The sequence below is a fragment of the Danio aesculapii genome, chromosome 8 (assembly GCF_903798145.1).
Source record: "Danio aesculapii chromosome 8, fDanAes4.1, whole genome shotgun sequence".
Taxonomy (NCBI): domain Eukaryota; kingdom Metazoa; phylum Chordata; class Actinopteri; order Cypriniformes; family Danionidae; genus Danio; species Danio aesculapii.
The window spans coordinates 5,776,938-5,801,706 of NC_079442.1; the positions used below are offsets into that span (position 1 = coordinate 5,776,938).

The 24,769-nt window shown below is 37.6% G+C and overlaps 1 protein-coding gene across 5 annotated transcripts in view; it reads right to left on the minus strand.

Moving 5' to 3' along the window:
• aak1a (AP2 associated kinase 1a) overlaps positions 1-24,769 on the minus strand; it is a 90,123-nt gene that overhangs the window by 12,734 nt on the left and 52,620 nt on the right. For 3 of the 5 annotated variants that reach the window (XM_056463076.1, XM_056463073.1, XM_056463077.1), the window contains 5 exons: positions 23,430-23,608; positions 22,013-22,099; positions 8,795-8,863; positions 5,552-5,698; positions 3,639-3,752 (listed from right to left, as the gene is read on the minus strand). In XM_056463076.1, the coding sequence (XP_056319051.1) occupies positions 3,639-3,752; positions 5,552-5,698; positions 8,795-8,863; positions 22,013-22,099; positions 23,430-23,608 (596 nt within the window). The remainder of the gene's footprint in view (positions 1-3,638; positions 3,753-5,551; positions 5,699-8,794; positions 8,864-22,012; positions 22,100-23,429; positions 23,609-24,769) is intronic. The other 2 variants (XM_056463074.1, XM_056463075.1) reach the window with 2 other exon arrangements.

A 24,769-nucleotide genomic window follows, 5' to 3' on the forward strand; every position in this document is an offset into this window, starting at 1 on the left:
ACGAAATCTCAACATGATTTCCCACAATGGAAATAAGTTATGTTTTTAAAATTAAAGAATAAACTATTTTAAGCAAAAATATATAAATAAATGAGTAATTGTGATGCTGTATGTACACACTATATACACTACCTGACAAAAGTCTTGTCGCCTGTCCAAGTTTTAGGAACAAGAAATAATAACTTGACTTCTAGTTGATCATTTGGTATCAGAAGTGGTTTATATAAAAGGCAAAGACCTCTAGATTACGCTTATATTACCAAAATAAAATATGATCATGCCTTGATTTTTAATTATTTCATTAGGACAATAAAGTCGGACTTAGCTTAGACAAAAGTCTTGTCACTTAAAAGAAATAATGAACAGTATAGAATTCTTGCCGGACTCCCAGAGTTCATCAAGAGTCTTTTGATTCAGCCTCCTCCTCCATCTTATGCCAGACATGCTCAATAATTTTCATGTCTGGTGACTAGGCTGGCTAATCCTGGAGCACCTTGACCTTCTTTGCTTTCAGGAACTTTGATGTGGAGGCTAAAGAATGAGAAGGAGCGCTATCCTGCTGAAGAATTTGCCCTCTTCTGTGCTTTGTGATGTAATGGGCAGCACAAATGTCTTGATACCTCTGGCTGTTGATGTTACCATCCACCCTGCAGATCTCTCACATGCCCCCATACTGAATGCATCTCCAAACCATGATTTTTCCTTCACCAAACTTGACTGATTTCTGGGAGAATCCAGGGTCCATGCGGCTTCCAGTAGGTCTTTGCAGTATTTGAGATTATTGGGATGCTGTTCAACAGATGAAAAATCTCCCTTCTGCCACTTTTCCAAATGATCAACGAGAAGTCAAGTTATTATTTGTTGCTCTTACAACTGGGATCGACAACAAGACTTTCATCAGGTACAGTTAAATGCAAATTTATAATCTCTCCTGTGAAATTTTTATGCTTTTTCAGACATTTCCCAAGTTTAATTTTCACAGTATTTCCTATTTTATATATATATTTTTTGTTTAAAGAGCCCATATTATAGATGAAATAGGGTCATATTTAGGTTGTAAGGGTCTCCAACAACAGTCTAATATGCATGCAAGGTCAAACAACACTTTGATGGTCTTATAATATGCATTTATTTTTACCTAGTTATCCCAGCGACTCCCGTATGAATCGTTCAGCGATTCATTTGTACCCAAACCCGTCCTCAGCGCGAAGCTAATCTGCGCTGATTGGACCAATGACAGGCTGCTGCGATTGGTCGATGACACTGACAGGCTTCAGGGCGAGACAGAGTGAAATGCCCAGCAGATTATCAACAATATAAAAGTAGTCACAGTGTACACACGCTTCATAGTGGATTTTGGCTGCCAGTGGGTGAATGTAAATACAGACGATGGACTAGAAAATACTGACGACTAACTATTTTATCAAGCAAAAAGTCCAAGAACTGGCGAGGATATGTCCTAGCAGTCTACTTGCTCTTTTTACACACACGCACACACAGGGCCGGCGCGTCCAGAATAGAGACGGCGCGGCGGCGACACCTCCCTCCCCCTCCGCGTCCTCAGTTACATCCGCGATTACAACCCTAAGATTTCAACCGCGACACCCCCTAAAGTCCTCACTTTACAAACGGGTCCCTTTGATCACCCTTTGCCTAGAGCTTTACCCTATTCAGAGACACGCACACACACACATCAACCTCCTAAGAGGAGACACTCACACAAACGACCGTCCTCAGAGGAGCCACACACACACACATTACACACACACACATAGCTGACTATCCATAAACAAAGCGGCACGCGTCGCGTTTTCAACGTAGCTTTACACGCGATATGAGAATATAAAGAGTTAACCTGATACAGCACACGCGGTTACAAGTAACAAAACACAACTAAATGCATAATTTGCAAGCTAGAGTAAACGAGGCAATTATTTTAATCGCACGTACTTACACTGGTGAAATGGGGGAAGAAACTGATTCATGATCCACTGATCCTTGTTCTGACAGTCTTTACCGATCCTTCCTTTAACAAACTGATGAAGTCTTCTTTGTAAGCAGGTAGTTTCCAGAGGCTCTCGATCTGCTCAAGGCTAGGCTATATGCTAAGGTTTCATCTTTGGGTGAACTGTCAATAATCTCCATCTGCACAGCGTGACTTCATTCTACCGGTGTCTGTGTGTGTCTCTGTGTGTGTGTGTGTGACTTTTTTCTGTTAGTGGGCGGAGCCGCAGGTTTCAAATCTCCCGGGCTTGCGCGTGCAACTACTTGTGTTTCGTGGCTGCGTCATCGCGAAACACCTAATAACTCGTTATCAAGACGACTCGTTTGAAGCACTATGAGTCGACTCTTTTATAGATGAATCAACAGTTTTAAACATTGTACACTTACAGATTTAAGCCTTAGCTGGATATTTCACTTCACTTAGAGCTGTGTGACACACTACATGGAAGGGCATTTTCAAAAAGCCATAATATGGGCTCTTTAAGTTTGCTTGATATAAAAGCGGTTTAGGCTTTTTTTGTAATGATTTGTAAGGTCAATATTATTAGCCCCCTAAAGAAATGATTTGTTTTGATTGGCTAAAAAACAAACCACTGTTTTCAAATGACTTGCCTAATTAACTTAGATAAGCTTTTAAATTGCACTTTATGTTATTATTATTTTTTTTTATTGACCCTAATCTTTTGGATGGTAGTGTAAAAAGCATAGAAATAAACAGTGAGCTATGTTAAAAATACATTTTTATTTTTAATGATTGACAATTAACTATTATGGATAAAATGTGTTTTTTGCTATCAGGGTGAAATATGACAGATTTTATTTTTATTTCTATCAGATTTCTCCATTTTTAAAAGGATTTCAAATATCTCAAAGCAAAGCAAGTTTAGTTCAGTTAGCATCAACGTCAATGAACCAGTGTCTCGGACCAATCTACAGTATGTTTATGTTTGTACATAATCACTTTAATGGTTAAAAGCTATTAGTTACTAGTTGATTAGGTAAAGTTATTAGTAACTCATTCGTTCATTTTCATTCGGCTTGGTCTCTATTTCAGAGGTCGCCACAACAGAATCATCCGCCAACTATTCCGGCTTATGTTTTACACAGCGGATGCCCCTCCAGCTGCAACCCAGTACTGGGAAACACTCCTACACAATCTCATTCACACACACACTCATACACTACGGCCAATTTAGTTTATTCAATTCACCTATAGTGCATGTTTTTGGACTTTGGAGAATAAACTAGAGCACCCGGAAGAAACCAACACCAACACGGGGAAAACATGCAAACTCCACACAGAAATGCCAACTGGCCCAGTCGGGCCTCGAATAAGTGAAATTTTGATGTGAGGTGACAGTGCTAACGACTGAGCCTCCGTGTAGCCGTTCTTAGTAACTTATTAAGCTTAACTTTTTCGATTTTGATTGTAATGCATTGATGTGCATCTTTTGTAAAACTGCTTTGAAACAATAATTATTGTGATTATTGCGCTATACAAATAAACTGAATTGACTGCAGTAATAGTATAATAGAACTTTCTTTCAGATACCATACGTGTCTACACTCAGAAACAAGAAATAAAGCACATGCTCTCATCCGAAAGGCGTCTGCTTTTGTGTCAACTCCCTTACCTTGGCTGGAGCTTTTGGAGATTAGCACTGGAATTGGGTCAAACTGGTTATTGGAGCTCTGGTCTCCAGTCTCAGAGGACTGGAAGCCTGAGAGCGGGTGATTCTGATCTGATGCTGCAGGAAGATGTTAGTGCCACAGTGGAGGAAACAAACAAAGACATTGAGAAGAGTGTTAGGAAGACAGAGTGAAAATGATAGTCAAGCAAGAACGTTGTAGCTTTTGCGCAGTGGGCTGAATGAATTCAATAAATAAACTAAAACTCAACTGTTTAACTCTAAGGGAGTTGTAAAACAACAAAAAAGTAGTGTTCTTTAATCTATAGCCCCCTGTATATTTTCCCCCACTTTCTGTTTAACGGAAAGAAGATTTTTTCAACACATTTCTAGACAAAATAGTTTTAATAACTCATTTCTAATAACTGATTTATCTTATCTTTGCCATGTTGACAGTAAATAATATTTGACTAGATATTTTTCAAGACACTAGTATTCAGCTTAAAGTGAGATTTAAAGGCATAAGTTAATTCGGCAAGTTAGGGTAATTAGGCAAGTCATTGTATAACGATGGTTCGACCTAGAAAATCGAAAACAAATATTACTAAAGGGGGATAATAATATTGATCTTAAAATTGTTTAAAAAAAAATTTAAAACTGCTTTTCTATCCGAAATAAAACTAATAAGGCTTCCTCCAGAAGAAAAACTATTATCAGACATACTGTGAAAATGTCTTGGTTCTATTAAACATACTTTGAGAAATATTTGAAAAAGAATTAATATTTCACAGAAGGGGGAATCATTTTAACTTCAACTGTATATCTGACCGGCAAGCAGTGTTGGGGGTGAGGAATTAAAAGTAATGCAAGTTATATAGTAATATTACTTTTCAAGTAACGAGTAAAGTAATGCATTACTTTAAAAAAAAAAAAAGTAATGCTAGTTACTTTTAAACTCGTGAGTTACTTTTAAACGTGAGTTACATAGTAATATTTCTTTTCTAAGTAACAAATAAAGTAATGCATTACTTTAAAAATTAAGTAATATTAAATTAGGTTACTTTTTAATTAATTATCATTAAAAAAACTGAAACAAATACTCAATGAGAGAATGCAAGAACAGACAGAAAGAAGATGTCAGGCCAGAGCCTTATATTTCTGCGATGGAAACATTCTCATTATTTTGAATGCATCGAAGAAAAAGGAAAAGAGCCTTGTCCCAGACACATTGCTTTAACCTTTTGAAATTCTGTATATACAGCATGTACAGCTCTGGGCTCAGGAAGTTCTCAGAAGATAACATTATCCTAAATTATAATTTTTTTATGTGTTTTTTTAAAGGTAAATAAAGGTTTATTTAAAAAAAACCTGTAAGTTCTAAAGTAACAATTTACTTACAATAAAAAGTAACCAAGTAACGCAACTAGTTACTTTTTGGGGGGAGAAACTCAATATTGTAATGCATTACTTTCAAAAGTAACTTAGTAGCGCAACTAGTTACTTTAAGAAGTAACTCAATATTTCAATGCATTACTTTCAATAGTAAACAAGTAACCCAACTAGTTATTTTTTAAAAGAGTAACTCAGTATTACAATGCATTACTTTCAAAAGTAACCAAGTAACCTAACTAGTTACTTTTTTCGGGAGTAACTCAATATTACAATGCATTACTTTCAAAAGTAACCAAGTAACCCAACTAGTTACTTTTTTGGAGAGTAACTCAATATTGTGATGCCTTACTTTCAGTAGTAATCAAGAAACCCAACTAGTTACGTTTTAAGGCGTAACTCAATATTACAATGCATTACTTTCTATAGTAACCAAGTAACCCAACTAGTTACTTTTTTGGGGATTGTAATGCATTACTTTCAAAAGTAACTTTCCACAACACTGCTGGCTGTATGCATAGAGGTCTTACCCTGGTAGGATGGTCCACTGCTCAAAGCAGTAAACTGGTCCACACATGGTACAGGCAGGGACGAGGGGGAACACAGCAGTAGACCCCCAGTGGAGGGGTGAGAGAGAAGCGAACCATCCAGAAGAGAATCCCGTCCAGCCAAAGATTCTGGAGGGAAGGCATGAAGGATAAAGAATGACAGAGCAGAAGGGTGAAGTAGATAACTGAGAATATGTATTGTTGAACAAAAAGGCCCAAGTGGAAGAAATAAAAAAAGAGCGCAGAGGAACAGGAATGAGAATTCAGAGAGAAGCTCTGTATAGCAGAAGTAATTGACGACACGACTCATAGGCCTTTCACAATAATCAATATATGGACTTATCACACAACACATGGACATGACCTCAATCATGTTTGGTGATGCAATATACATCGCCCATACATTAAAACCAATTCTAGAAACATTTTAGCTCTATTGGAGCTGTCAGTGTCAGTATGGTTAAAAAACACTATAGTAATTTATAGTAAATACTATAGTGCTTTTTAACCATACTGGGATACGTGCTGTATATTTCTATGTGGGGGTCTGACAACTGAAAACAGATCTGGTAGCAGATATCACAGTTACTTTTCATCTTGCACTTTTCTGTTAACATTTATTATGATTTATTATGATCTGATTCCAATGCCTAATTTTTACATTGTTTTAATGACTATAATGAAATGAAATATTCTTAAGAATGAAATATGATGTGTTCTTTGGAAGAGTGTACTTGCATTGAGATGGTATTATATGTTTTCTTTCTATCATTATATAATGAGTGATATAAAATGGTCTTAAAATGACAGTAATATCATTGATTGCAATATATTTTGGTGCATTATATCGTACAACAAAAAAGAGATTTCATAACAGGCGATATCATTGACACGCTTTACAAAAGGTTGACATTTTGCGTTCTGAAATGTGTTAAAACACAAGATGACATACTCAGGTTTTCTGCAGGTTTCGCAAAGTTAAATTTAAGACCTTTTTAGACCATCATGAATGAAAATTCAGACTTATACAGAGCTAATCACTAAGGGGTTGGGCCAGTGGAAAAGATCTTTTACTTACTCCATCAAAAAAAAAAATATATATATATATTTTCCAACAAGTTTTGAACACAATAAATGAAAATGTATGCACAATACAATGTCTGTCCTTGTCACTGTCCTCACCAGGTAGCTATAACATTTAAACAATGTTATTGTATATGGTATTAAACCATATTGGTAAATAGTTAATAGACAAATCTTTTGTTAAACGTTTCGTTGAGATGGATTGTTGGTGATTGGATGGGTATTGGCTAGAATTTGTACTTTTAAATCAACATAGAAAAAAATTAAGACCTGTTTGAAACATTTCAAGACCTACAACACAATTGTCTGTGAATTTAAGACTTTAAGATTAAATTTAAAAGATTTGAAGACTTTTCTAAGCCCCCGCAGACACCCTAATACTGGAATATTCAATTTGGCCAGCATTCTCTTTCAGGTCAACTACTATGACGATGGAGTAAATTAAAAATGTATAAAATCCTAAACCGCTGCAGTTTATTGGCAAAATCCAACAGTGGTAAAACAATCACCACTTGTTAGGGTCCAAATTTTGTTTAATTTATATGAAAAACGGTGGCCTGTGAAATGTTAACTTTAATTTAAAATTTTATTAATTTAATAATGAAAAAAAAAAAATAATAAAAATCAAGATTTCTTAAAATGTCTTAATGTAATCAAATAAAATGTGAGCAGTTCTTTATTTTTTGTAAAACTAAAGATGTTAAAATCAGAATATACACAAATATGTGAGATAATTATATTAATAATACAACTTTTAATATCTGAAGCATAATTTAGTACAATAATTATAGTAATAAATATAGTAATAGTAATATATATTTTTGACATAGATTTTTATCGAAGTTCTAAGTATGCCTGACGATAAATTGTCTCAAATGAAGCTCTGGAGATAAAACCAGTGTGTTCTAGACCATATCATTGTTTGATTAAGTGTTTCTGCAACCAAATTTAGTGACAATCCAAGTTAAAAAAAGTAATTCCATTTTATTATTATTATTGTTTTATGAAAAAAATAAACAAAAGCCTACAGCATGAGCTATATCGTAAAACTACCACCAACAAGCCCAGAATAAGAGAAATAACCTATTGAGTTATGTGATTCACACTGCGATGTAGTTTGATATTTGGTCACCAGGTGGCGCTCCTGACAATGAAAACAAACAATAAAAATAGACATCCTGGATTGCCTGCATCAACTTCTGGAAAGGTGACGCAGCACATTGAGGCTTTTAAAGAAATATTTTGAAGGTCACGTCCTGTAGCACGATCAACAATGTGCCGCTTATTAATTTATGATTTGTCACCAAATTAATTAAGTGCTCATCAATCATCCAAACCCAACCTCATGTTCTCATAAACAAGCGATGAAAAGTTGCATCACTGCCAATGAGGACAGATGAGGTCATATGCTCATTGTGCATGTTTACTTCTGTGGACAGACTTGCTGTAGTTAATAAGGGGTCCTGTTTTGCAAAAATCACTTTTATAAGTGGTTAAAACACAGTTGAGTGGTGGCTGTCTGTGAATATACCCACCTTGTAATAGTAAACATTTATTAATTCTACTTATTTACAATCACATTTCATAAAAACAGTCTACAGAAACACTTTGATTCACAGTCTCACATTGTACGTGTCATCAGAGGGGGAAAGCCCCGCCTATTAGAGATTATCTCTCCCTCATTAGCATAAGGCAATAGTCTTGTTTTCAAATCTACCATTATGCTGACACACAGGCATATGTAGCTCCACCCTCTTTTGAACAAGATTGCAATCTTATTTGAATTTAAAGCGACAGTCCCCAAAACGGCACAATTAGAATCAAAGCCTAAAAGGGGCAGTTTCAAAGTGTGATATAACATTATTTTTATAGTATTCTGAGCTGAAACGTCACATACACACTCTAGGGACATCAAAAGACTTATTTTACTTCTTGTAAAAAGGGGAAGAATAGGTCCCCTTTAAGTATTTTCTTATAAACCACAAGCATTTTACAGGAAAGCTAGCCCATGTAAACATCTATGCTGGGTAATAATTGACAGTGAGTATACCATCCATGTCACTTAACAGATGTTCCAGCCTAATGTCATCAAATTCATATCCATATAATAAAGAATAGGAACATATTTAGAGAATAGCTGACCTGGAAGTGCAGCTGATCCAAGATCAGTCTGTAGAGGATCCAGACCAGGGATCAGCGAATCCATTCCAGCTGTACGAAAAATAAAACAGACAAACGTGATCTTTTTTTTTTTTTGAGTAGCAAAGTTAAAGATAGGAGATGTTCATGGTGACGTCAATTCACTCCATGCATGAAGACACCATTCAGAGATGTCAGAGATACACAGACTGATTTATGCAACTGCATACACAAATTTGTTGTACAGACACAAAGTAGTAAGTCAGAAACATGTAGTATTAGGGACATCCACAAGTTACGATGAGCAGAAGTGAAAAAACAATCAACATTAAAAGAACATCGAAGGTCAATAGCTCTTTTTATACTGTCTGGTCAGTGTGAGCCAGAGATTTCAGAGTCGGTCAGGGCCTACAGTCCTGAAGCTTAGGCAGTGAGGCTGAAATCATGTTGCGCTTCCACTGTAGGGGCAATAGCTCACAGTGCAGCATGAAATCCCAGCTTTAATTATGAGTTTGATCAGGGTTGGAGCTGAACTCTTCAGGAAGGTACAGTAGATCTCCAGGAACAGGGTTGTGCACCCCTGGTCTATGGTCTCTCAACAGGCCGGCCAGCGCTTACACTCATGAAGCTTGAGCAGTAGAGCTGTGAACCTACACTGGTCTCATGGTTCGGTATGGTGATGATTATCATGCCATCGATTCGGTTCAATTCAATATCTCGGTGCATCGATGATGCTTTCCATACACAGTTTTATATTTTCTTCACAGTACAACAATTCTTGTATTAAAATGTATAAATATATTTATATTTATATACTACTTGTAATACAATTTTGTCCTTTAATACTAACAGTCAGATATATAAACTGTACCTTTAAACAACACGAGCATTTATAGCAAATAATATAAACAAATATAAATATCCCGCTCGCTTTATGAGCCTTGTCTACCAAGTTCTCTTGCACCCCTTTGATTGGTCACACGCTCAACAGAAAGGGCTGCGATTGGCTCTTGCGTGCTGCGCTCTTCACAGATAAGTGACACTGATAAACGGCAGTGGCGATCACAGCTGATCCAAGATAGACACGGAGAAGAAAACTCTGCAGGAATGCGCTCGTGTCTGTATCCAGAAGTATTGCTGTAAAACAGCCGAAAGGAGAGGAAGTCACGCTAGCAGGTCAAGGGGGCCACAGTGAGAGAGAGAGAGAAATAGAGTTTATTTTCATTCTCTCAATCGCAAGTGAAATAGGGGCTTCTGCTGTAAGTGTCAGTGGAAGATTGTCCAGCAAACACGGACGCAGTGAAATTGTGCACAGTTTCTGCGCTTTTAAGTACTTAGAGCGTTGTAAATACTCGCGCTCGCCTCCCTCGCCATAGTAAGCTACGGCAACATAGCGCATATGAGATAACTGACGTCACTACATAACCAGTTATGATTATTACTGAACTGATACCGAATTGTCCATGTCTGCATCGCGGTGCACCGAAAAAACTATTAATTTTGACACCCCTATTGAGTAGCGAGACCAAAATCAAGTCATGTTTCTACTGTCGGGCCAATAGCTCGCCGTGCAGCCCACTCTAAGTATGCCCCATCCAGTTCAATGGGACGAGGACAGTACAACGCACCATCATCATGAAACGATTCACTGTAGATGAAAACAATTAAAGCGAACAAATTACGTGTTACTGTACAGCATTGAATTATATATACAGTATTTATTACAGTCTATAGCAGGGGTGACCAACACTGCGTGTTGCATACTTCCATACAATACAGTACATTAAAAACAGTATGCGAGCCGAAGAGTATGTCTGAATTCACGGAATTCAAAAAACAGTAGGCAAGAAGTATCCGGGTGACCTATTACTTCCAGTGAGAGAAGTGCGCATCTGATGGACGCTTCCTTATCATATGATGTCACACGAGAGAATTAATGAATGGCAGTGAAGCGACTGAACTAACACTGTTAGGTTATGTGATAATGACAAATGGTGGATATAGTATGTCCGTGTTCCTCTAATGTACTTTTCCAACATTCATGTAGTAAAATCAAATTCAAATTTAGTACCTACTTAGAAGGTGATTTCAGACGCAGCCTAAGAACTACTTTCATGCAGATGTCAGCTGTAATCCATATCAAACACACCTGCCTGTAGTTATCAAGTGCTGTTCAGGTTCTAATTAATTGGTTCAGGTGTGTTTGATCAGCACTGGAGCTGAACTCTGCAGAAAGGTAGATCTCCAGGAACAGGGTTGAGCACCCCTGATCTAAAGTTTCTCCACTAACGGAGAGCCCATGACCCAGCACACCATCAATACTGTCAAACAACAGGATTATTTTTCTGTGATCACCGCTCTGACTATGTTGGTAATGGGTTTATACTGTGCTTGCAACTTCAACTTTTTCCAAACTTTGAATCTGTAGCTTCCAAGCTTGGTATCAACATATTTTGTAACATCGTAGTTTCGGCACACACCATGAAACATTGTCCTCAGCCCAAATGCTCAAAAGAGCCCTGTTATCTTCAATTGGCAATACTGTCCGTTCTTTATTTTTTTTGTGCATGTACTCTAGATTCACACAAAACTATTGAATTGGGGATCTTTACCGGAGTCTGACAAACTCTGCCTTTGCTTTCACCCCACCCCAAAGCCTGCATTGGACCAAGGTGTTCAGCAAGCTGAAAAAAGCCGTCCGTTGGTCCCAAAGAAGTTCAGACAAGGCCCAATCAGGCCCCCCAAAAGTTACTACGGAAATGTGTTTGGCACATTCGCTTTAGGCTCAACAGTAGAAATGTGGCTAATGAAGGCCAATAAGGTGATGTATCTGCTGTGGGGATGTAGGCAAAAAGACAACAATAAACAGACGAGCGCCTGGTTACCATGACTACAGTCTGCAGGGCTGAAGGGGTCATTCAAGGGAAGGTCAGGGAGGATCAGGGAGGAAGAGGGATCTGGAGACTTCAAACCCTCGATCAACTTCTCTACTCCATAAGAGAAGAACAGACAGTAAAAACAAGGAAAAAGAAGAGAGAATAATCAGTGGGGAGGGGTGAAAATAAGAGTAGAGGTTAAGGAGAAGGATGAAGAAGACACAAGAAACCAGAAGGAAAGTAGAGGAAAAGAAGGAAATCACAGTGAACCACTTAAGACACATGGAATATTTTGACAATGTTTTTGGTTCCTTTCTGGACTTTAAATGTCTTGTGAATGCTTCTGTTTGTGGAGGATCAGGGAGCTCTCGAGTTTCATCTAAAAACAGGGGTGCCCAAAGTCCGTCCCGGAGGGCCGATGTCCTGCAGATTTTAGCTTCGACTTGCCTCAAAACACCTGCAAGGATGTTTCTAGAGAGCCTAGTAAGAGCTTTATTAGCTAGCCCAAGTGTGTCTGATTGGGGTTGGACCTAAACTTTGCAGGACACCAGCCCTCCAGGACCGAGTTTAGGCACCCCTCATCTAAAATATCTTCATTTGTGTTCTGAAGATGAACGAAGATCTTAGGAGTTTGGAACAACATGAGGGCGAATCATTAATAACAGAATTTTCAGTTTTAGGTTAACTAACCCTTTAAAGCCCCATTTACAATTTGAACAACAAGTGACTTCCAGCAACCTCCGGCTTCGCGAGTATCGATGACAGATGTGGTCATGTCTAGCGATGCAACAAAGTTAAGAATCATTCAACTTAATGCAAATGAAGAGTGACTGTTGTGAACAACAGAATATATGAGCATCATTAGAGCTCATGTGATCCTCTCTCAGCTCAGTTGTATCTCCGTGTTCATGCTATAGATCTTCACAGACAGGCGCTTGCAGCAGATAAATAGTAACATTGACAAAGAACACTGATTGTTCAGGGGAATCAATTTATATTTATGGTTTTACCTCCAAATGTATATTTTTACCGACAACAAACTCATTTTATGTAAATATCCTCATAAGCATTGACATCCATTAGCATCTTCAGTCACTACCCAAAGCGAAAGGCAGCTACAAAGTCGCTGATAACGTAGATGAGGCTTAAGGCAGTTCTGAAGTCGAGGGAATGCAGGTATCAAACATTGTACTAGCAAGGTGTACTTTAAAAAAGAAGCCAGTGAGTGTACAAAAGCACATTGTGTGAAATACTGGAGTGGGGTTACGTTGGAAGTCTCTCAACCCTTTTCCTAGAGTCAGTCAGCACTGCACATTCTAGATGTCTCTGTGGTCCGACACACCCATTTCATGTATTTGGAGCTTCTACTACTGAGCTGATGACCTAAATATGGTATGTTTAAGGAGGGACACATTCAGAATATGTTTGGGTGGGGGTGCTCCAGAAACAGGTGCAGATCAGCAGTTGTCAATCCTCGTCCTCTCGACCAGCAATATGAAGCAATGTTCAGCTGCTATTTCAAATACAGTATTTCTGTTTATTCGTTGGTTATGGTAACCCTCCCTCAGCCCCTGACACAAGAGGTTCTTACTTCTGGCTCAGCAATATTTGGTGCTACAGTACTTAACCACTATTCCTGGTTCAGAGACAGTGCTTTGGGTGTTGAAAGAAAAAGAACTGATTTGTAACTAGACTCAAACCAAAACTTAAACTGACTTGGTGGCAAGGGCGTCCAAACTCAGATTTGGAGGGTCGCTGTCCAACTGAGTTTAGCTCCAACTTGCTTCAACACACCTGCCAGGAAGTTTCTAGTACACCTAGTAGGAGCTTGATTAGCTGGTTCAGGTGTGTTTGATTAGGGTTGGAGCTAAACTCTCCAGGACACCGGCCCTCCAGGACCGAGTTTGGACACCCTTGCCATAAGGCTATCAACACCAACCATGACATGCTCATGAGACCAGATCAGATCTTGCAAGATACAACTGATCTTGCAAAATCTGGTGCTACAAGATCTCGTCACACCCCTACTTTGAATTAAACATGCTTCTTTCGAACTGGAATTATGGCAGAACATCCTGTGATGTCCACTTTATGGTCGAATGGAACAAATCTTTAAGTAATGCCAAGTTCAGACTGCATGATTTTCAAAGTAGTTGCGTCACAGATGTTTTCACACTGCATGACTATCTGGGGAAGCAATTCGTCACTGCTGTGTTTACACTGCAAGATGGATCGGCGACATGAGGTTTCACACTGCATGACTTTACAATAGTAGAATCGCCGACAAGTCTTGGTCCGCACACTACATCTCACAACCAAACAAGCGAGAAGTGACATAATGCAAGGTCACGTAGTATTTATTTAGTTATTAACTATATCAAGGGAAAGAAGCCTTAAGTGGGGTAGAAAAATCTACTTAATTTTGTTCACCTGGGTTTTGAAGGGAATTAGCAATTTCTCCTCAACTTTTCTTTTCGACCCAGTTGTGATATTGCTCAGATGACACGTCAAACAGACACGGGTCCTCCATTTCTTGAGTCCAAATAGAACGAAAATAATCATTTTTAACTTCTCCCCAATCTTCCGCTGACCTACAGATACCCAAACTAGTGGATGCTGCTCTCTTATTGACTGTAGGTGATCGCGATGTTATTTTCAATCAGAACACATTTCACATGGTATGATTTGAATCGCCGATAGCTTAAAATATTTAGTATGCCACATATCTGACGGGTGTTGGTGACTCATCGTTGATTGTCTCAGATCACCTCTTTGATTGTTCACACTGTGTGATTGTTACTCACGTGAACAAGCACTGATTTGCCTGTGATTTTGGGCATTGGTCTGCGATTTCCCAAAACCTCTTAGCAAGTCAAAACCAAGGCTAAAATCATGCAGTCTGAACTCGGCAAAAGAGAAACCAGGATTGCAAACACTTGTGTACAATACTACACTGTGAAACAAACCTATTAGAGAGTTAGAAAGACAACCCTTACTTAACAGGCTTAACGTTATTACAGAAGGAGAAAAACTGAACCACTTAGCAAGCTATTAGTTAAATTGGCAAATATTTGAGGTGGTGCAACTGGTTCGTTAAAGCAGACACATGCGGATCAGTTGAGAATCACACTTTGCTGGAGTTTTACTTACAGTGTTTGACTGAAATGAGGGATTTAGGATGCGGGTGTGGGGAGAGGAGGAGTACTCAGGTCACAGAACAGCAAAATGCTCGCTTACCCACTTTCACTAAAGCAGAGAGCAAACATTCAACTTTAAAATATGAATGTGCTTAAAGTCTAGAGGGCATAGGGTTTCTATTGCACTCTGGAAGCTTCTATTACGGCCAATTTACACTGGGCTTGAGCGTCAACGCTTGACAGAGTGGATGTCTGAAGTTGGGGCTGACCAATGAAATTAGTTCGTAATCGACTAATGTCTGAGCTGGTGTATTTGCATAAAGCGAGTTGGTTGGCTGACGCTTCCGTTGGCACTTGAAAAGTTGAGAAAATCCCAACATCTGAAGAGAGCAACGCCACTGAAGTGGCGGCGACGGATCCACAATGCAATTCGGCAACGCTTGACGTCACCCAATTAAGCAGTATCCCTGACGCCCCGTGTGAATGGGCCGTTATACTACTATGCAATTGCTACGGCTTTAAAAGGTGATTTCATATTGGCTTCAATTGGTCCCTTGGTATTGCTACTATATTTTGTTGGTGAATGTGTTTATCTCAATTTCCATGGAGCTAGAGTACACATGATTGCCAATTTCATGACCTTGCATCCCACAGCTCTCAAAAGGTTTACCTGCGCCTTAATTTACCCATAATGATCTGGTGTGTCATCAGATTCGGAGAGGATTAGCAGACTGTGCTTATGTAAGAGCCGCAAGCGTTAATCCACTCTCTGTGCTTTCAGCTGAGAACGCATCTCTTTTACATACAAAGTCAAATGCTACAAATCTGAGGGATGATCATGAAAATCATACATCTGGCACATAACATGCCATTAGGTATTGACACAGAATAAGTTCTATTAATATATGTACAGTTGAAGACAACATTATTCACGAATTCAATGAATTAATAAATTGTGCAAACTATTTAGTAAATCAAGGGAACAAATTAATAATGTGTGCACAATTCAGTAAATTGAGGGAATGAATGAATAAATCATGTGCACAATTTTAATAGTTAATAGCGAGAACAAATTAATAAAGTGTGCACACAATTTAGTAAATTGTAGGAACGAATGAACAAATCGTGCGCACAATTTAGTAAATCGAAGGAATGTGTTAAATTCTGAGGTCAACTTAGTAAATTGAAATAACAATTTGTTAAATGGTGAACACAATTTAGTAAACCAAGGGAACTAATTAATAAATTTTGTGCAAACAATTTAGTAAACCAAGTAAACAAATTAAAATAAATTGTGCAAACAATTTAGTAAATTGAATGAATAAATAAATAAAGTGTGCACACAATTTAGTAAATCAAAGCAATAAATAAATAAAGTGTACGAACAATTTAGTAAATCGAGGGAACGAATAAATGAAATTTGGACAATTTAGTAAATCAGGGAAACTATTTTTTAATCGCACTCACAATTTAGTAATTCAGGGAAACTATATTTAAAATCGCACTCACAATTTAGTAAATCAGGGAAACTATTTTTAAAATCGCACTCACAATTTAGTAAATCAGGGAAACTACTTTTAAAATCGCACTCACAATTTAGTAAATTAGGGAAACTATTTTTAAATCACACTCACAATTTAGTAAATTAGGGAAACTATTTTTAAATCACACTCACAATTTAGTAAATCAGGGAAACTACTTTTAAAATCGCACTCACAATTTAGTAAATTAGGGAAACTATTTTTAAATCACACTCACAATTTAGTAAATTAGGGAAACTATTTTTAAATCACACTCACAATTTAGTAAATCAGGGAAACTACTTTTAAAATCGCACTCACAATTTAGTAAATCAGGGAAACTACTTTTAAAAATCGCACTCACAATTTAGTAAATCAGGGAAACTACTTTTAAAATCGCACTCACAATTTAGTAAATCAGGGAAACTACTTTTAAAAATCGCACTCACAATTTAGTAAATCAGGGAAACTACTTTTAAAATCACACTCACAATTTAGTAAATCAGGGAAACTACTTTTAAAATCGCACTCACAATTTAGTAAATTAGGGAAACTATTTTTAAATCACACTCACAATTTAGTAAATCAGGGAAACTATTTTTAAATCGCACGCACAATTTGGTAAATCAGGGAAACAATTTTTTTAAATTAAATGGACGAATGAACAAATTGTGCACAATTTAGTAAATTGCAGAAATAAACCCCATTAAACACAACAAATACACAAATTAATAAATCGCACGCACAATTTAGTAAATCAGGGCAACTATTTTAAAATCGCACGCACAATTTAGCAAATTGAGGGAACGAATGAACAAATCGTGTGCACAATTTAGAAAATCGAAGAAACTAATGAATAAATCACATGCACACTTTAGTAAATCTTATGAACAAATGAATAAATTGTGCACACAATTTAGTAAAACAAGAGAACTAATTAATAAATTGCGTGCACAATTTAGTAAATTAAAGTAATTAATTCATAAATTGTGCACAGTCTCTGGTACATCAAATGAATGAATTCATAAATCATGCCACGCTTCTTTTTAAATTTATATCAAGTGCAGGGCTCAATAATTATTGGAGTACGCAATTAATCCACAAATCACATACAGTATGAACTCATTTTTAAAGAGATAGTTTACCCAAAACAAAGACTAAGTCATCCTTTACTCACCCTGCACTTGTTCAAAACCTATTTGAGATTTGAGGCAACTCCTCCAGGATTCTTATATAAACATGAGGCTCGTCAAACTGGTCGTGGTGGTGGAGTCGCGTCAATCTTTAGTGATATTCTTAATGTTAATCAGAGAAACGGACTTATGTTTAGCTCCTTTGAAGTACTAGCGCTTAATGTTGTCCTTCCAAACACTATGCAAAAACCTATGTTATCTCTCACTCTAATCACCATATATAGACCTCCAGGACCCTATGTCAATTTTCTAAAAGAGTTTTCTGATTTTATCTCTGACTTACTAGTTAAAACTGATAAAATAATAATTGTAGGAGACTTTAACATCCACATAGATGACGCTAACGACACATTAGGGCTCGCGTTTACGGACTTGCTGGTCTCACTAGGAATAAAGCAAAATGTTATTGGTCCAACTCATCGCCTAAAGCATACACTAGATCTAATTCTGTCTTATGGAATTGAGGTCACTGATGTAGACATTATACCACAAAGTGATGATATTACAGACCACTACCTCTTACTATATAAGCTGTGTTTACCTGAAATTAGCAGATCCGCTCCGATATATCGTCCTAGTAGAACTATTGTTCCGTCCACTAAAGATGAATTTATAAATAACTTACCTGATCTTTCTCTACTTCGAAATGCACCCGCAAACGCAAATGACCTTGATGTAGTAACCAGCAGTATGGATGCCATCTTTACTAGCACTCTAAATACTGTGGCACCCATCAAACTAAAAAAGGCTAGAGAGAATAAAACTACACCATGGTATAATAGTCATACCCGCGCTCTCAAAACAGCAGCCCGTGCCCTGGAACGTAAATGGAAAAAAACTAATTTAGAAGTCTTTCGAATTGCATACAAAGACAGTATGTCCAGCTATAGGAGGGCTTTAAAATCTGCCAGGGCTGAGCACCTCCGCAAACTGATAGAAAATAATCATAACAATCCTAGATTCTTATTTAACACCATCGCTAAATTAACAAATAATCGGTCATCTTTGGAACAAAACGTTCCACCGCAAATTAGTAGTGATGACTTCATGAATTTTTTCAGTGATAAAATAGAAGGCTTTAGACAGAAAATAGGAGATATTAAACTTTCTGCACCGCCTTATACTTCAGATCCAGTAAACACGTCTCTGAATCTAAATAACCTACAGTGCTTTAAAATCATAGAACAGGAAGAGCTAGACAAAATTATAAATAGCTCTAAATCAGCTACGTGTATATTGGACCCAATTCCAACAAAGTTACTGAAAGAATTGCTACCTGTTATAGGAGAACCTCTTCTTAACATTATCAACTCTTCTTTATCTTTAGGCCATGTTCCAAATCCTTACAAGTTAGCTGTTATTAAACCTATTATTAAGAAACCACAACTAGAACCCAGCAACTTAGCTAATTATAGGCCTATTTCAAACCTTCCATTTATATCTAAAATACTAGAAAAAGTTGTTTCTGCTCAATTATGCTCCTTTCTGCAGATGAACAATGTTTTTGAAGTGTTTCAGTCAGGTTTCAGAGCTCATCACAGTACAGAAACTGCATTAGTGAAAATAACCAACGATTTACTCTTAGCTGCTGACCAAGGGTGCATCTCGCTATTAGTTCTACTCGATCTTAGTGCGGCATTTGACACCATTGACCATGGTATCCTTATTAATCGCTTAAAGTCTACAGGTGTCCAGGGACATGCCCTACAATGGTTTAAGTCATACTTATCTGACCGTTACCAGTTTGTAAATATAAATGGACAGCCTTCACAAATCAGCCCAGTAAAATACGGGGTGCCTCAAGGATCAGTTTTAGGCCCTTTACTGTTTACAATATACATGCTACCCCTGGGAGACATTATTAGAAGACATGGGATCAGCTTTCACTGCTATGCAGATGATACTCAATTATATATTTCAACTAAACCTGACGAGACGTCTAATCTGTCCAAGCTAACTGAGTGTATTAAAGATGTTAAAGACTGGATGACCAACAATTATCTTCTCTTAAACTCAGACAAAACAGAATTATTACTTATTGGGCCTAAATACTGTACACAGCAGATCTCACAACTCGATTTACAATTAGAGGGATACAAAGTTAGCGTTAGCTCTACTATAAAAGATCTGGGTGTCATATTAGACAGCAATTTAACTTTTAAAAATCATATTTCCCATGTCACAAAAACTGCTTTCTTTCATCTGAGAAATATAGCTAAGTTACGAAGTATGCTATCCATCTCAGATGCAGAAAAGCTAGTCCATGCTTTTATGACTTCTAGGCTGGACTACTGTAATGCACTGCTTGCTGGCTGCCCAGCATCCTCTATTAACAAACTTCAATTAGTACAAAATGCAGCTGCCAGAGTTCTAACCAGGTCTAGAAAATTTGATCACATCACCCCAATTTTATCCTCCTTACACTGGCTGCCTGTTAAGTTTCGTATTGAATTTAAAATATTGCTTCTTACATATAAAGCTTTAAATAATCTAGCTCCTGTTTATCTAACCAATCTTCTGTCTCGCTACAATCCAACTCGCTCTTTAAGATCTCAAAACTCAGGGCTTCTGGTAGTACCTAGAATAGCAAAGTCGAGTAAAGGAGGTCGAGCCTTCTCATTTATAGCTCCTAAACTCTGGAATAGCCTTCCTGATAACGTCCGAGGCTCAGACACACTCTCCCAATTCAAAACTAGATTAAAGACCTATCTGTTCAGTAAAGCATACACTTAGTGCACCACTTAGGGGGCTTCCACACAGGTTATGCATCTTGCTGATATACACTGTGAACATCAGCTACGCTAATTATTTTCTTTATTCTCCATTTCCACCTGGGGATACTCTTCCCGAGGCCCCCAGACTATGCAGAGTCACTGATTCGATCCAAGACCAACGACGAGATGATCCCAAGGTTTCCATATCCTGGACCAGGCCGTATCCTGAGCAGCTACTGTGGTGATCATGGAAGAGTGGAGAACATGAGACTGATTCCTGTGACGCTCCAGAGACAGACGAGTCTTCGCTGAGGCCAGCTTCCAGCCTCCGCCACTGAGACTGCAGCTCTGCACAAGACGTTTGGCCAGCGGAGAAATTAAAATGGTCATGCCCAACTGAGTCTGGTTTCTCTCAAGGTTTTTTTTTTTTTTTTTTTTTTTTTCTTCACTTCCGCCTTTAGTGAAGTTTTTTTCCCTCTCCGCTGTCGCCACTGGCTTGCATGGTTCAGGATCTGTAGAGCTGCGCATCGATGGATTTGCTCTTCAGTGTTTGGACTCTCAGTAGTGATTATTAAACCACACTGAACTGAGCTAAACTGAACTGAACTTGAACACTACAAACTGAACTACACTGTTCCTATTTACTGTGACCTTTTATGTGAAGCTGCTTTGACACAATCTACATTGTATAAGCGCTATACAAATAAAGGTGAATTGAATTGAATTGAAATTCTTTCTTCTGTTGAAAACAAAAGAAGATATTTTGAAGAATGCTGATAGCTGGCACCTATCGACTTCCATAGTAATTTTTTCCCCTACTATGGAAGTCAATAGGTGCCAGCAACAAGCATTCATCAAAATATCTGCAGAAAAACAGAAGAAAGAGCTCAAAGGTTTAAATCTACATGATGGAGAGCGAATGAGGAAGTCATTTTCATTTAAGGTGAACTATCTTCAAAATCATGAAATGATACACGTTTTAAGTAAGCCTGCCGTATATATATTTTGGGCTTAAAAAAAATAACATTTTAGAGAGTGTCTTCTTTAAAAGATAGTAAAAACAAATCATTATTCTTATTATATAAAAAAATGGTATAAATAATAACACAATTCAACAGGATCTAATGTATGTGGCACAAATAAACTCTTATTTTTTGTATCTTTGACCCATAAACACGTAGTTAAGTGGTCTCAATCACCTAGCAGCAGTTTGGGTCAAAGTTTACTCTTTAACAGCATCTAATCACTGACGCGTGTTTGTCCACAGTGTTTCCAAGAAAGCAGGTAGAAGCAAAGTGCCCTATCTGTCTTTAGCTCTATAAATAGGAGTAGGAAAGGCTTATCACAAGGTTGCCAGCAGGTGAGATGCACGTTACTTTATTTCTGGAAGGCTCAAAGAGGTCAAGTACATTTACAGCTTTTAAAAGTCACTCAAAAGCCCAGGCTGTTTAAAAGTAATGAATCTGCATCCACAACTTGTTTTACTTTTGCAGTGTGGCATGCTTTCAAGACAAAATGTAGGGTGGGAATTTGATGAATTGTGTAAAATTGGCATTGAATTCCAGAGTTTGTGGTAGATTGTTGAGCACTATCCCCTTTACAAAACTGGTTGAAATGTTCTAGGTTTGGGAACAATTACCAGCATTTGCGACATTGCTTTTAAGTGTGAAAAACATCTTTCCAAACTGATTTTGCAATGCGGTTGTTTCTTAAGCATTAACAGGCTCCTAGCAAGCACTGGGACAGAGATAGAGAGAGACAGAGAGATAAATAAACTGTACCTCCTCCCTGGAGAAAGCCTTTATTGGATGACACGGACTGCAACCCAGAAATCAGATTTTCAGGACAGGATCTCTCTGCTGTCTTGGCTAGAAACACACAAACATACAAATAATACTGAAAAGAGTTGCTTAAATACAGTAAAGTGTGCTGAAAAAATATTGAGATAAAAATGTTCATATAACGAAAATCTGGATATACTTCATAATAATAGTTCAGTACATGGAAATATCATACCATAAGCCTCAAATACCATTGTTTACCTCATTATTATGTAAATCGATTTGAGTCTGGTTTGCGATGTGCTTTAGGAAGTTTAAGAAGTTATCAATTGATCTATTCACAGCTCGTCAGAATGCAAAATGCTGGATATACAGATTAAAAACGGATTCAGCGCCACCTAAAGAGAAATAAGGTCTGTCTTGATGTATATTTGCATATTTCTGCATATTGTAAAAATTGTATATTTCCATATATGTTTGGGATGAGGCAACAAACACTTCCTGAAGTGTTCAATACTTGTTTATGCATTGTGTCATATACCTCCGCGCTAACTGTGATATTTCTAGAGTGAAAGGATACAAACACAATTAATAAATCTAATTTGTTTATGCGAAAGTTGATAATAAATCCTGCCTCAGCTCAAAAGCAAACTAGTTTTCTCTGGTGGCTTAAAAATAGCTCACTCATTCCTTCTAGCAAAAATAAACCTCCCTATTACTTCAGTTGAAAAGTTTAACAAGGAATCTACTCAATTTTTTTATAAAAAGCAGGCACTGATATAGCTGTGTAGTGTCAAAGCAGAGCTCATTAATATTCATGACCGTTCCAAATATGGCCAAAGCCAAACTTCTCATTCTAGGGGAAATTCCTGTGGTTATGAGTACAAAAACTATGCAGATATCAGAGAACAATTGATCTCATTGAATAAATGCAGTATATGGCACCTTTAATTTCATCCAAAAACATTGGATTTACCATCCAATTTGGCAAAATACTTATTCAGCAACTCATTTGTTTATACAGAGGTTGATATTAAATCCTGCCAGAGCTCAAAAGCAAACTAGTTTTCTCTGGTGGCTTAAAAATAGCGCAATCATTCCTTCTAGCTAAAATAAACCTCTCTACCATTTCAGTTGAAAAGTTTAACAAGGAATCTACTCAACTTATTTTTTTACAGAAAGCAGGCATTTATATAGCTGTGGAGTGTCAGAGCAGAGCTCATTAATATTCATGACTGTTCCAAATATGGTCGAAGCCGAACTTTTCAGTATAGAGGTCATTCCACAGGTTATAAATGAGCATCTAAAACATCTTCTGGGGAATATTTAAACTTGCCTACTATGCAGATATTAGAAACCAATTTATCTTATTGAATCAGTGCACACTTTTAACTTCATCCAAAAACATTGGCTTTACCATCCAGTTTGGCAAAATCCTTGTTCAGCAGCTCTTCTGCAGTGAGTTTGGAGAAATTGTCATCGCCAAATGGGTTCCAGGATCCTGTGGCTCCAGCCGAGTGTCCTGAAGCATCCGCTGGCTGATAAACACTTTGCTGTGATGAACATGGAGACCCAGATGGAGTAGTGCTAGCCGACCTACAGAAAAAATGCAAACTTGAAAGTTCCACACTAAGATTGTATGCACCATAGCTGTCATATTTCAGTTTTCTTGTCAATTTTTCTTGCTGTAACATGTTTGATTCGGCACTGTAAAATCAAGCAGTGGAATTAATGAAATGTGTTCCTTCCAGTCAGAGTTAAATGAATGTTTGTTGTACTGGGATGTATTGAGCTGAACCTAAAATAATTGAGTAAACCTGACCTCGCAGACTTCTAGTTTCTAGTTTTGTGTCAGAATGTAAAAGGAAAAACAATGTTGGAATCAGTTACATCAGTGTGTCTTTGCACAATATTAACACATGGATTCATAAATTAGTTATTAGTGGTGTGCTAAATTGAGATTTACAGAGGTTTCTGGGATGAAATTTGCAAAGATACCACTATGGTGGAAAGCAGAGTCTCTAGTTTGGTTGAGGATAGGCTGAAAAGTCATGAAAGGTTCATTCATTCATTCATTTTTTTTTTTCGGCTTAATCCCTTTATTAATCTGGGGTCGCCTTAGCAGAATGTACCACCAACTTATCCAGCACGTTTTTACGCAGCGGATGCCCTTCCAGGCGCAACCCATCTCTGGGAAACATCCACACTCATTCACACATACACTACGGACAATTTAGCCTACCCAATTCACCTGTACCACATGTCTTTGGACTGTGGGGGAAACCGGAGCACCCGGAGGAAACGCACGCGAAGCACCCGGAGAAAACCCACGGAGAACATGCAAACTCCACACAGAAACGCCAACTGAGCCGAGGCTCAAACCAGCGACCTTCTTGCTGTGAGGCGACAGCACTGCCTACTGCGCCACTCTGTTGCCATCATGAAAGGTTAGTTTACCAAAAAAATGAAAATAACCTCTCCATTATTTACCCTCCCTCGTATGGGTTTTAAATAGTTTTTTTATTCTGCTGAACACAATAATAGATATTTTGAAGAATGCTGTTTAACAGCACCTATTGACTTCCATAGTAGGAAAAAAATTACTTTTCCAGCATTCTTCAAAGTATCTTCTTTTATCTTCAACAGAAAAAATACATTCAAATGACGGCATAATTTTCATTTTAATAGAATTTTCTATCCCTTTAAGACTATATATATATAATAAGTCTTCCTGACAGTTATATTAACACAAATTAT